The sequence below is a fragment of the Oratosquilla oratoria genome, chromosome 7 (assembly GCF_046742065.1).
Source record: "Oratosquilla oratoria isolate Oo_2021 chromosome 7, ASM4674206v1, whole genome shotgun sequence".
Classification (NCBI taxonomy): domain Eukaryota; kingdom Metazoa; phylum Arthropoda; class Malacostraca; order Stomatopoda; family Squillidae; genus Oratosquilla; species Oratosquilla oratoria.
In genome coordinates this window covers 7,479,116-7,494,253 of record NC_134783.1, presented here as the reverse complement: position 1 = coordinate 7,494,253, position 15,138 = coordinate 7,479,116, and the positions used below count along the sequence as shown (strand labels likewise).

Here is a 15,138-nt window from a genome sequence, read left to right as displayed (position 1 = left end):
TATATTAGAAGAGAAAGCAATAAGATGTGAAATTATATTGTTTAGGACATTAAAGGGAACATGTTAAACTGAGAGAGGAGATGTCCTCATGGTCTAGGACGAGAGAGAGTCGCAAGGTCATGAAAAAAGTCTAAAGATTGTCTGTGGTGTCAAGGGGTGCAGCTTTCCATTATGATACACTGGATCTTGGAATATCTTGGAAGCTGATTCAATGGGCCATTTCAAACCTGGAATTGGTAGCTGAAGAAAGGGAGACGGTGCCTCATGAGTTCAACTCCCTTCTTGCATGTTGCAATTGGATGTAGGGACAATTTGATCATTGGAGGCACAGGTACTCGGCATAGCCCCTAGTCTGTATGTGGCAGGTAAGTGTAATTTGGTAAACTCACACACACACACACACACACACACACACACACACACACACACACACACACACACACACACACACACACACACACACACACACACACACACACACACACACACACACACACACACACACACACACACACACACACACACACACACACACACACACACACACACACACACGACTCGGTAGCGCAGTTTGTAGAGCGCTGAACTGCCACAATAGTGGCCCGCAGTTCTTGGTTCGAATCCTGCCCAGGGCCGAAATTATTTCGGTACCGCTGCGCTTCGGGTCGTTACTCTGACTCTCGTGGGCGGGGAGTTGGGTGTGTGTGTGTGTGCAAGGTCATAGCATTACCCATAGATCTGACCTACGAGCTCTGAGCTCTCTTCCAGAAGGGAAATAGCTGTCGATCACAAGTCCAACACGTGATCCAAAGACCAAATGAATACACACACACACACACACACACACACACACACACACACACACACACACACACACACACACACATGGAGAGAAATGAAAAAGCATAGGAAAGGAAGGTTCATGTACAACAAAACGGACTTTGGAAAATTAAAGAAATTCCTTCAGAATGCAAATTGGGAAAAATTTTACATGGAAGAGACAAAAGTGGAAGAGAAATAGAATATCTTGATGGATAATTATAATAAAGGAGTGAATAGGCACGTACCAAGACAGAAGCTAGAGAGAGTGTACATTAAATGCTGGTTCAACAGAAGATGCAGTGAGGCAAAAGACAGAAGAGACAGAGCTTGGAAAAGATGGAGAAAAAATAAAAAACCTGAACAATGGCAAATACATATAAACTATAGAAATGAGTATGTAAAAGTGCGAAGAGAGGAAAAAAGGAACTTTGAAAAAGACATTATAGAAAAATGCAAGGAGCAACCCAAACTATTCTATAAATATGTGAATGGTAAACTTAAAAATAAACAGGAAATGGTGAAATTGCGCTAAGGAAATATAGAATACACAGGTCTAGAAATGGCCGAAGTCATGAATAATAACTTCAACTCTATTTTCACTAGAGAGAAGGCACAATATTGGGACGAAGGAAATGAAGTGCGATCTCCCCCCATGAGTGAGATGATAATAACACAAAAAGAGATATTGGAACATCTATCAAACCTTGATGTCAGGAAATCGCATGGCCCGGACGGAATTGCATATTGGATTCTAAAAGAATAAAAAAAAAAGAACTAATGGACATAATATATAACATAATAAGTTGCTCACTTAAAGAAGGAAAAATACAAAAAGACTGAAAAAATGCCAACATTGTACCAATATTTAAAGAAAACAAGGAAGAACCAACTAACTATAGACCTGTCTCACTAACTAGCACTATAGCCAAAATTTGTGAGAAAATTATCAAGAATAGATGGGTAAAACACCCGGAAGAAAAAAAATAAAAATAAATAAACCCAAGACAATTTGGGTTCAGACAAGGAAGATATTGTACCACAAACTTAATATGTTTCTACTCAAGACTAATAGATATAGTGCAAGAAAGGGATGGATGGGCTGTTTGTGCTTTCTTGGACTTACAAAAAGATTTCGACAAGGTACCACATAAAAAATTATAAAAAAAAAATAAAAAAATGGAACATATAGGAGGGATATAAGGAAACCTACTAAAATGGATGGAGGACTTCCTGATTGGTAGAAAGATGAGAGTAGTACTCAGAGAAAAATATTCAGGTTGGAAGTAAGTGATTAGTGGAGTTCAGCAAAGATCTGTATTGCCTCCAATAATGTTTGCTGTTTATGTGAATGACATGGATGATGATGTGCAATGTTATATGAGTTTCTTTGCAGACGACGCTAAATTGTTAAAAAAAAAAAAAGTAAAAACTAAAACAGATTGCGAATCACTACAGGAAGACCTGAATAAGGTTTGGAAGTGAAGTCAGAAATGGGAAGTGAACTTCAATACTAAAAAGTGTAGCATAATGGAGTTTGGAAAAAGTAAAAATAGAATATCAGGACAATATAAAATTGGAACTAAGGAGGTAAAGAAAGTGTGATCTGAAAAAGATTTGGGAGTAATTATCTCGAACTTGTCCTATAACTTGCTAAGATCAATAAAAGTGGCATTTACATATTTGGACGAAGAAATTATTAAAAAAAATATTAGTCACATTGATAAGGCCTAGACTGATATATGCGGCGACATTGTGGTCACCCAGTACCAAAAAGAATATAAAGAAAATTGAAAGAATCCAGAGAGCAGCCACAAAAATGGCTCCTGCACTTTTAAACTTGTCATATGAGGAGAGACTGGCTAAATTGGTGTTACCAACTCTGGAGCAAAGAAAAGAGAGAGGCGATCTACTGACCATCTATAGAATCATGAAGGGCACAGAAATACTCGATAGAGAGGACTTGTTAAATTGGGACAAGAGAAACACAAAAGGACATGGAAAGAAACTCAAAAAACATAGTTATACTCGTAGATGAGATCTGAAGAACAGTTTTCCACATAGAGTGGTGGACACTTGGAACAAACTGCACGAAAAAATAGTGTATGCAAAAGCAATTTATTATTTTAAGAGCAAACCAGACACTGCGAGATTCAAAGATGGGACACCACGAGCGTAGCTCCCCTTCCCGTAAAATATAACTAGGTAAATACAACTAGGTAAATACACACACACACACACACACACACACACACACACACACACACACACACACACACACACACACACACACACACACACACACCACACACACACACACACACACACACACACACACACACACACACACACACACACACACATACAGCATTTGGGGCTAGATATGAAAAAATTGGAGATTAGGAGACGGGGTCTCACGAGCGTTGCTTCTTTCCTTGATACTACAATTAGATAAATACAGACACGCGCGTGCACTCGCGTATACTCAATTCCCACACCAAAGAGGGTACAGACCTCCCTGCATAGAACTCACTTATATGGCTTCATCTAACAAGCGAAGTTGGATTACGTTTTGCCAGTTGCTGGTTTGCTATTTACTTGGGCAGGCTGACAATATGTCTGTTGTAGTTTGTTATATAGATATTCCATCGTGACACTGCAGGTGACATTGAGTACTCCCTGTTCCTGTGGTAGACCTATTAGCAACCTTAACCAAGAGGAGAGGTAGTTATAAAAATCGTTGCAATAAATCTCCGTCCTCCTTCATTGGCTTGTCTTGATCTAATTTCTACAGTTCTTCCACATTTTCTGTTCTTAGTTACGAGGATACTTTCTCTCCTTTTCCCAGTGAACGTTTTCTGTGATCCATAAAAAGATTACGCCAATCAGCGAAAATGGGAAGAGGGAGTTCTGTAGGCGAAGAATACTCTTGTGTGTAAATCATGCGTAAAGACACACGCACATACAGATTTACATCCCTTTACCTTTGCACCCATTCTTTTCTTTCTTCCCAAACCCCCATCCCTCTCACTACCCTTAGCATACAGCAAATAATACTATGTCTTAACGGTATGAAGAGAGTAAATAATATCCAAATTTGTCACTTAACATTTATATCAGTGGTTCTTAACTCCTGGGTCGCGACCCAATGATGGGTCCTCAAGGATTTGTGGACAATATTTTCCCAATATTCCTGATGAAAATATTATCATAAGTAATAATAAGGCATTCTAATATTTAACTCATTACCTTCTAAGCACAACATTATAGAGACGATTTAATTGAGTACAATTATTTAAAATTTTAAATGAAACTAAATGTTTAAGAGGATATGAGTTGCCATGGTTGATCTAGACAGGATTTTGGGTCGCTGCCAAAAAAGTTTAAAAACCACTGATTTATAGGTTACCTACAGCGTCCAAGGTGAGAGCAAAGTCTACTGTCATTTTGCCACCGTAAGACTCCGCGTAAACAAAGAAGGGCATCTCTTGGAGGTCGGGAATCTCAGCGAACACAGACTTAACCAGTTCCAAAAGGTCGTCTGCGATCTCTTGGTTGGTGGTAGTGAAGGCATCCAAGGACTCCACATAGCTAAATCCAGTTCCCACGGGATTGTCCGCAAAGAGAATGTTGGCTTTCTTGGTCTAGTTTGGTAATCAGGGAGAAAGAAAGATAATGTTAGTGTTCAGTCGACAGAGTAGACACCATGTGAGGATGGAACCTTTATTAAATCAAGGTTCCATCCTCACATGATGTCTATGACCAGTTTGTCGGTAATTGACATTTTCAGTTACCATGTATGTGATGGCAGTTATGGGAATCTGACGTGACAAGGAATAACCTCAATGAGGATACGGATGAAGAGATACCATAATCACGTAGTAATGAGTGGACAAGACTATAGGGAAACTTGGGTTGAAGTATGAATAGACAATTATTCCTTCTTTAGCCCGAATTTTCCTAGCAATTTTACACTCAAATGTCTCACCTTTACACATTATAGGTAGTTCTTAATTTACGCGATATATAAGGACAGAGAGGTAGCGTGTAAATTAAAATCGTGTAAATTGAATGGAAGGGTCCCCGGGGGTAGAGGAAAGGAGCCAAGGTGTCCACCACAAAACTATTTTTTTTGTGCTTCAGTAGAAGTTTTATTCATTTTATTAAATCAAGAACGATTGAAAAACTCTATCCATGAATATATGTAATGTAGTAATAGCACAAATTGTACAGACTGTAGTACATACCTTACTATCTATAGTAAACATACTTAAGACTGTAATTGTACTTCTATATCCTTAACATTCACCACTTCCGTCACCGCACTTCACGGTCATTTGGGAGTCACTCTCCACCACCAGTTCATAGTCACTGTCCACCACCTCATGGCCAGTCTGGCCACTAATGTTAATTCAAATAAACCGCATGATTCTAATAGAAAAAAATATTTTTTTCAGTCGCGTTAAACTAAATTTGCATAAAATAAGCTCGTAAATTAAGAACTGCATGATTGTAAATCTTATCACGGAGGAGGACATCAGTTCGAGCAAGCTTTTCATGTCAGTTAAAGAGCGTTGAAATGTGCTAGCTATCAGACTAGTCCAACCCCAACATTCTTTTCTCCCAAAAATGCCCATTTCAAAGCGATCGAAGCGTACTTCCTTATTCGTAAAATTAACTTTAATATACCTGTGACATGAAAAACAAACCTATTCCAAAGACCACTTAGAGAATACAACGGTTTACTTACCTCCCACACACAGATATTTTCAGTCGATATCTGAACAAGCTTCTAAACTTTGATATTTTCTTTATCAGTTTCCTGTAAGTTGGGTATTGAGAGATAAACAGCTTTTCCAACTTACCCATGCCCCCTCTCTCTTGTTCCCATGTATGTCAGTGGGTCCCAGCTCCATGAAGTTGCCATATCCTACTCCTGAAGCTCCTGGACCTCCCTGTAGCCAGAGAATGAGAGGATGTTGTTTCCAGTCCCCCGGCAGCTCCGTTGGGTACAGCACCCAGAACATGTTAGCACGGTCGTGCACTGTTACGTAGCCATGATATTCTTCAACGTTGCTTGCAAGGTCTGTGTTTAAAGAGCACACCAATCATACAAGTACTGATATGGCATTATTACAATTGTTTACATTACAGTAACTAATAAACTGCAAAACAGCAGTGCATTAAAGTATTTACAACATCTGGTCAACAGATATATGAAAGTATTAATGGATAAGGTTGCCAGGTTTTCTGAACCAAAATATGGGACACTTCTTGGAGTGTGTGGGTAGAAGAGTGGGTCTGGTGTGGCTGTGAGTTGACCATGATACCATATATAATTTTCTTTCCATGAAGATCAAACATATGATCATTTTAGAAAGTAAAAACATTTAACTACAAAGGCAATTACTTCTTGACCTTGACAGCTCGAATACGGGACAGACATGCTTCCCGAGTTATGTTTTTAGGACAAAGTAACTAGTCACCTAAGTAAAGGGAATTTCGAGCATATGGTCTTGTTGCTATCACTCGCTGACGCTGAGGTTCGAACTACTTTTTTTTTCTAAGTCGCTGGCCGAGCAGGTTAGAGCGTCGCTACTTGCGACGTGGTTCGCGGTGACCGCATTTCGAACCCTGCTGCCAGCGTGTTGGACCAAGGGCATGGTTCATTAAATTCCACGATAATAAGTCTTCTGTAAGGGGCACCGTCCTAGTTTCCTGATAGGGGGAGTCCGCGACGACCGAATCAATCACTTCCATATGTGCGTTCCAGTAGCGCTACCAACTGCTACTAACCTAACAGTCGTCAACTCATCTACATAAATAAATGAATAGTAAAACAAATAAATAGATAAATAAATGAATAAATTAAAAAATCAAATAAATAGATAGATCACTAATATATAAACGAATGAATAAATGGATGAATAAATAAATAAACATAAACAAATAAATTAATTGATTAATGACCAAGTAGATAGATAAATGTTAATGAAAAATAAACAAATAGATGTATCAATAAATTCACTAATAAACAAACAAAATAATGACATAAATGCATATAAGTAAGCAAACAGATATATAAATGAATAAATATATCAATGAACAAATAAACAGGTATAGATAAATAAGCAAATAGATGAATAATTTAATAAATTGATGAATAAACAAATTATAGATGAATAAATAGGACGAATAAAAAATAAACAAATGAATAAACAATAAATCGATAGATAAGTAAACCTACAAATGAATATATAAATAGAATAGAAATACATGAATAAATATAAGGATTGAATAAACAAATAAATGCGTAAAATAACATGAAGCTGGAATGGTAGTAATGTTGGGAGCTTTGATACCTCAAATTCTGTATTCATTTATCCTTCGCGCTTTTGTTTCTCTTGAAATACTCTTCTCTTATAGAGTCCAATGAAGTCGAATCACAGCAATGCCTTTTACGTAAATATTCTCTAGAATCCTTACGATGTATTCCTTTCCACTCCATTTACGTGTAGAATTTAGTATTCTCATCGACATATCTATCCTAAAAAGCCTGAACACCGTTATTCCTTCCTTCCTGTTATCATTTACCTGCCATAAGATATTTTCTCATCTGACCATACTCTTATTTAGATTTATTTTTATTTATTTCTAATCACGCGCCTTCTCCTATGAGGTAATCCATGCATCTCCCACCATGTACCCACATCCGTTCGTAGTTTAGATTCTGGTAGATAATAACCAACGGAGCGATATGTTACTATGGCCAACTTTCTCTGGCCGTGCTGTGCAATAAAAGACTTCTACTGGTGTGATTCGTTATAATCCTCCATTGCCTATTCATTCTATAACACTGTGACAGGCACGATACACATTAGGCTGGTGTCACATTATGCGGCGGCGGCGGCCAGATTATGTTTGCAAGTTTAATTAGCTTCATAAAATCACCTTGCGGTAGCCAGAACTTGATGTATAACGACCACCATCTCCCCTTCCCTGCTTATTAAAATATTGTCATAACCTTTGGAGTTTACTGATTCGTAAAGGAGACTTTGCCGTCGCCAACAACAAGCCGCAACGGCGGCACCTGACAGTGTGGTGACATCGGCCTTAAATGTGGCTACCGATCTTCGACAAAGAAATGTACAGAACTCGATGTTTGACAGTTTAAAAACATTTGTATTGACATACAAAGAATATACAGAATTGAGAAGATGTGTTAACAAAATTACAATAAAAATGATAGATACCAATGAGTAGGTATAAGTGGTATTTTCGTCTGTGTTCAGTGCCTTACTCTACGATTTCTTATCACCTGCGATAAGGACAGTATATTTTTGGTCATGTCCATTTGTTTCGGTCGTGTTCGTTTGTCTATATATTGAAAGATTTACTCAAAAAATTATAAATGGATTTTTTAACGATGGCGTATGACAAAACTATATTAGAATATATATTTGCATATTAAAAAAAATTACGTAAAAAAGCATAAATGGATTATTTCAATTATGGCGTTTGATCCAAGTGACACACAAGTACATATCAGTTGTGATCCAAATCACGATCAGGATTTTTACTTTATTTTTTATTTTACTGCAGTACAAGGTATTCTTAAACCAATCTTGGCAAGTTATAATCCCAAGACTTTTCTTATAGTCAGCGTATGCTGACTTATCAGTTTTCGGTTATTTTGAATAAGCTACGTAAGATTAAACGCGAGTTTGGTCACAGAAAAAAAAATGTCTTGGAGAAGGTTTGCGTTCCTCGAGTGTATACTAATAGTTTATCTTTGCTTTTGTTGTGCGCGCCATGCATTGGTACAATATGCTTCAGTGAAGAAAAGTTCAAAGTTCTTGATTTTTTATCACTTTTTCACCCAATATCTGTCCCCAACATGTGTATATTTACTTCCTACACACATTTTATTATATTGGGTTTAATCATTTTTGTATACAAAGTATCTGATGTGTGTCTTTTTTCCCAAAGGCAAGATTTGTCTGCCTTGATTCTTTGACATTTTTCCTGTATGTAGAGATCACAGGGTAAACATTTCTTCATCCTTTCCTTCTAAGATATTTTTCTTTCTAAATAGTCGTCAGCTTCCAGATACTTGATCAAAATCGGATATTCATTTTTTCCACTTCTTCAGAGAAAACCAATAGAAAACAAAAACATGCTGACAAAGGCTGCAGTCGCATTTCGGAACGCCTTAGTGGATACTGACTATACTCCATTCCAATAAGAAATTACACTCAATTTTTGTTGTGCAATTCGGTACAGTTTGTACTCTTGCAGACAGGCACAAGCGACAGGCAAGTTCTATAACTATAACAAAATTTTCAAAACTTGAGAGGGTAAGAAACTAAGTAATTATGTGGAGTTGAAGTAAAGGAAAATGAATTATTGGTTTATGCACATCTTTACTTATAATCGATGTTTACAGCAGTTATGATAACAAGTGTAGAATAAAACAAGTGTTCTCCTACATAAACAACTGGACACGATGGTGCATTCAGATTTCACATGGAGAACCATAAAATGAAGATTATGGATTATTATCATCATTATTATTATTATTATCATTATTATCATTATTATTATTATTATTATTATTATTATTATTATTATTATTATTATTATTATTATTATTATTATTATTATTATTATTATTATTACTATTATTATTATTGTTGTTATTATTATTGTTGTTGTTGTTATTGTTGTTGTTGTTGTTGTTGTTGGTATTACTATTATTATTATTATTATTATTATTATTATTATTATTGTTATTATTATTATTATTATTATTATTATTATTATTATTATTATTATCATTATTATTTAATTTTCTTATTTATCTATTGATCTACTTATTTATTTATCTATTTATTTATTCATTTCATTTATTCATTTATTTATTTATTTTATTTATTTATTTATTTATCTTTTTATTTTTTTGTGTGTAGCAGCTGTCAAGATTTTTTACAAGAGTAGTAGAGCGTGTGTCAGGATTAGAAATGGAGAGAGTGAGTGGTTTGAGGTAAAGGTGGGACTTCGTCAGGGATGTGTTATGTCACCCTGGCTGTTCAATTTATACATGGATGGGGTGGTACGAGAGGTAAATGAAAAGGTGGTGGGTCAGGGATTGGAGATGGTTAAAGAAAATGGAGAAAAGTGGGAGATAAGCCAGCTGTTTTTGCAGACGACACTGCGCTTGTAGCAGGATCAGAGGAGGGATTGAGGAAGTTAGTGACAGAGTTTGGGAAGGTGTGTGAAAGAAGAATGTTGAAGATAGATGTGGGTAAAAATAAGGTGATGAGATGTACAAGGGGTGAAAGTGGCAGTAGACTGGAAGTGAGTATTAAGGGAGAGAGACTGGAGGAAGTGGATAGTTTTAGATACTTGGGTGCGAATGTGGCAGGAAAGGTAGTGGAAGTGGAGGTAGAATGTAGATTGAGAGAAGCGAGTAAGTCCCTTGGTGGATTAAAAAGTGTAATGAGAAATAGACATCTGGAAATGGAAGCTAAGAGGAGATTGTATGAAGGAGTGATTATGCTGACAGCACTGTATGGAGCAGAAACATGGAACATAAGAGAGGAAGAGAGAAGGAGTTTGAATGTGTTTGAGATGAGGTGTCTGAGAAGTATGATAGGGATTACTAGGCTGGATAGAGTGAGAAATGAGGAGGTGAGGAGGAAAATTGTGGTGGAAAGGGAGTTGGGAGATAGGGTTGATGAAAGAGTATTGGGATGGTTTGGATACATGGAAAGAATGAGTAAAGAAAGACTAGTGAAAGAGGTGTGGAAGACAGATGTGGAAGGAGTGAACATGAGGGGGCGACCTAGGATGAGATGGATGGGGTAAAAGGTGCTTTGGAGAAGAGGGGAATGTCTGTTGAGGAAGGACGGGAGAGGACAGAAGACAGGGGTGAATGGAAAATGGTCGTATAAGGATGATGTTGTGATGCATGAGGTGGAATGGGTGGGGGATGGGGGGTGAGGGAGAATATGTGAGCAAAATTTGACGCAGCCCGAAGGGTGCGGTGGATATGTTGGTAACCGACTAAAGTGATGGAGAGGGGGGGGGGCGTCGCTGATTTAATGAAGCTGCTTTGCTGTGGATGTGCTGTGTCTTGCGACACTGCTTCTGACCCAGGGCAGTGGACAAGATGTAGGGATGACCCGTCATCCAGGAGGTGCCAAGATAAGAGGGAGGATAGAGGGTGGAGGGGAGTGGAGTGTGAGAGGGATGGATGGGTAGGAGTGGTTATTATGCCTTTTTTTTTTTTTTTTGGCTACCTCCCTTATAAGGGGGAAAAAGCCTTTGATATATGTATGTATGTGTGTATCACGACATTTGTGGCACGAGGGATGAAGGGAGGGAGGGATGACAGTTGCGGACTCCTTCCTTCCTCCTCCTCCTTCCAGCTTATTATTCAATTTATTATGAGAAAGTATTCGTTTTCCATCATTCTTACCCGAGACTACTTTTATGCAATGTGTTTATCAATAATCTATCTACCGTCTCCACAGATTATTAATAAATTCACATTATATCTCGGGTAAGAATGGTGGAAAACGAGTACTTTCTCATAATAGATTAAATGATGATTAAGTTGAAAGGAGGAGGAGGCGGAGGAGGAGGAGAGAAGGAGTCAGCACCTGCCATCCCTCGCTCGCACCACGAGCGTCATGACAAAATATTTATAGAAACCCTTAATCTTATTTTTTTTATGACTCTCTATGTGAAATCTGAATGCACCATCGTGTTCAGGAGTTGTTTATGTAGAACACACACTGTATTGTATTCTACACTTGTTATCATTATTGCTGTAAACATCGATTATAAATAAAGATGTGTATAAACCGATAATTTATTTTCCTTGATTTCAATTCCACATAATTATTTAGTTTCTGACTCTATCGAGTATAGTTGTAGAATGACTGCTCATTTTAACAATTGAAACCAAATTTTCCTATCTTATGAACAAAGTGGAGAAATATAATATTTTCTGAAGGAGGTGAGGAATTTGCTTATCGCTTGTGCCTGTGTGTAGCAGGAGTCTAAAGGACTACGAACTGTAACGAAATGCACGGTAGAAATCGAGCGTAATTTCTTATTGGAATGGACTATATATTATAGGTTTGGTGTAATCTCCTGTAACCTTTTAAAATGCTAATATTTCGTAAGCGAAAATTAGAGCTTCTGTCCTTTGGAACAATATCGTATTGAGGCATTAATGAAGATATTCAAGGTGACAGCAGAAAAGAGGGATGGCAGAAATTGAAAATTATCAGCATAAAACTGATGGGGTCAGTGACCCATGTGGTTTTTAGATTTTTATATGTTCGTAGTGTCATTCATAGTGTAACAGTAAGTGTGGTGGATATGTTGGTATCCGACTAAAGCAAAATCAAACTAGTACAGATTATGTACGAAACTCAAAAAATAGGTACAAAAACAAATATTTATGAAAGAAATGTGGGGGAAAGGAAAATATATAGGAGAAACACAGGACCCTCTTGTGATTGTATGGGTTTCTTTGTATTCTGAAGTGGAAGAAGAGTTGTGAGAAAACAATAATAAGGTTATGCATGGGAATGGGAATACACATGGGAATGGGAATACACATGGGAATGGGAATACACATGGGAATACACATTCAGTTATGTCATTTCATATTTCGGTAACTTTTTATGCAATCCAAAATAATTCTTAGATGTTTCTTTTCGTTGTTCTCTCATAAAAAGTTAGCTTCAAAACATATTTGATATCAGCAGTGTATAGTTGGAGATATAAGTTATATTCGACGCTTTACTCGCATTTATTGGTAGGAAACATACAAACTGTAAAAGCAGCAGAAGTAAACAACTCCATTCGTTCCTTCGAAATGAGTTGTTATTACAAGGTCCGTATTTCTTTGTTGCCAGATACCAAGTTTGCATAATAGAAAGTTGTCGAGGAACTTGTTTACTCAATTATACAAGTTCGCAGCAAAATTTCCCATAGTCATTTGACTGTCTTACCTTCTTCAGCTTGTGATACTGCGCAGATAACAGCGCAGAGCAGAGCGCAGGTCAGTCTCATGATGTCGTTGAACACTGTGTTCCCGTGTTTGTCTTCCCCTGTTGACATATATACTTGAATGATGCCTTATCGCTGAAGCCGAACGTATCAGTAGGTTATCTCTTGCTATAGGTATTTTACAGACACGTTCATAATCTCAGCCGGTCTCTACTCTCATGGTTACTTTGCTCCACGTGTGGCATGGCCGTATACTATGGTGAGCAACCATTTCAAAAGTGGATACCAAAACTAGTTAGATATCTTACACACAATTTTCAACGGAGTAGAATTATAAACCAACACGCGGGTATAGGCCTCTTCCCCTCACCTCAGCCGCCCAACGCAACTTGCGATAACCAGTATGTAAAAGAAGTTGGACATATATTAGATATCTATATTATGTGAACTCTTGATTTCGTGGGAGAAGTATTCCTTGAAAAACCATTTGGTGCACGGCAACGTTCAAATGCATTGTAATTAACACGGATTTCATCAAGCAAATGTAACGCCTGCGGTTAAGTATTTCTGTGTATTCTTGTATTTCTTTACACTATAAAGTAGAATATTGTTCAGGGAACATTAATTCATTTTTGGGGGATGGGGGTTGAGGATGTGCTCTCAGCCTACATTCCTAAGTTCTCCCCATCACATACTAACACAACTCTTTCATTATACTAGGCGTACAAATCTTCTAACATTATAACCAGCTTTATGCATTTCATAAATAAAACTCGACTTAGTACCTCTGTTTACTTGGCTATTCTAATGAGATAGATATGCTTGGTGCTCTCATGTATAACTTGTCTTGGTTTTATTCTTTGCGAAGCATATAAAGTGTTCCTTAATTGTGTTTATGACTTTATTCAAATAAATGAGTATGATGATGACGTAAAGGGAAGCGTGCAGGTCTCGTGACTTCAAGTCCCGCAATCGTCTCCGATTCCAAGCGCATGGGGCAAAGGTGTCTACGCGCCTCCTGGCGTAGGCTCGTCACTTTGGTTTTGATACCACCCTACCAATCCTTTTATTCGAGCGCGTACACACACACACACACACACACACCCATAGATCGGTCATACGAGGTCTGAGCTCTCTTACGGGAGGGAAATAGCTGTCGATCACGAGTCCAACACGTGATCCAAAGACCAATGTGAATCACACACACACACACACACACACACACACACACACACACACACACACCAACACACACACACACACACACACACCAACACACACACACACACACACACACACACACACACACACACACACACACACACACACACACACACACACACACACACACACACACACACACACACACACACACACACACACACACACACACACACACACACACACACACACACACACACACACACACACACACACACACAACACACCCTTATTCTCACCTATTCCTGAATCATTCCCACCACTCACTTTGATTTTTTCTTCAAATGCGATTAAAAAAAATACTGACGTGTGTGTGTGTATATATATATATATATATATATATATATATATATATATATATATATATATATATATATATATATATATATATATATATATATATATATATATATGAGTGGAAGGGCGGGGAGCTAAACACGGACAACAGTTGGAGTTTTATTCACTGACGTTTCGTCCTTACCAGGACATTCTCAAAGTACATACAGTCTCAGAAAATGAGCTAGGTGAGGTCACTGTGGGAAAGGAAGGTCCTAGCCCATAGCCATTACAAAGAACAATGCGATGCCATTAAAGGTATCTTAAAAAGAGGAGTCATTCCTACAGATAAAGACTCTTCTATTAATGTTAGATTTTTCTGCAAGGCTAATCTGACCAGATCCCTAATCATGAAAAATAGCACCACACCAAAGATACCGATGGAGGCTTCTACCAACGTAGTTTACAAGTTTACATGCCAGGAGGGCCGCTGTGACGGCTCCTTTTCCTACATTGGTAGAACCTCCACTACACTAAGAAGACGTCTCCAACACCACCGAAACCAAGGCTCCATTTTTCAACACTACATTGACCACCACGACATGACACCCCTGATGAACACATTAATACACAACACTATTATACTCCACAAAGAAATAAGTTTTAAAAGATTGCAGATCGCTGAAGCTGTATCTATCACAACTCAACAGCCCTCCATCAACATACAACAAGCCGCAGACTTCATCCTCCCATCAGCCCGCCCCCAGGAACACCTTGCCCACCAACGATCTCATA

At 37.9% G+C, this 15,138-nt stretch overlaps 1 protein-coding gene across 1 annotated transcript in view; it reads right to left on the bottom strand.

The window, feature by feature from the left end:
• LOC143026978 (retinoid-inducible serine carboxypeptidase-like) overlaps positions 1–12,987 on the bottom strand; it is a 50,784-nt gene extending 37,797 nt beyond the window's left edge. Inside the window, exons 1-3 of the mRNA XM_076187777.1 lie at positions 12,849–12,987; positions 5,685–5,905; positions 4,233–4,463 (exon numbers count right to left, since the gene is read on the bottom strand). Of these exons, the coding sequence (XP_076043892.1) occupies positions 4,233–4,463; positions 5,685–5,905; positions 12,849–12,957 (561 nt within the window). The 5' untranslated portion in view covers positions 12,958–12,987. The remainder of the gene's footprint in view (positions 1–4,232; positions 4,464–5,684; positions 5,906–12,848) is intronic.
• Positions 12,988–15,138: the final 2,151 nt, after the last annotated feature.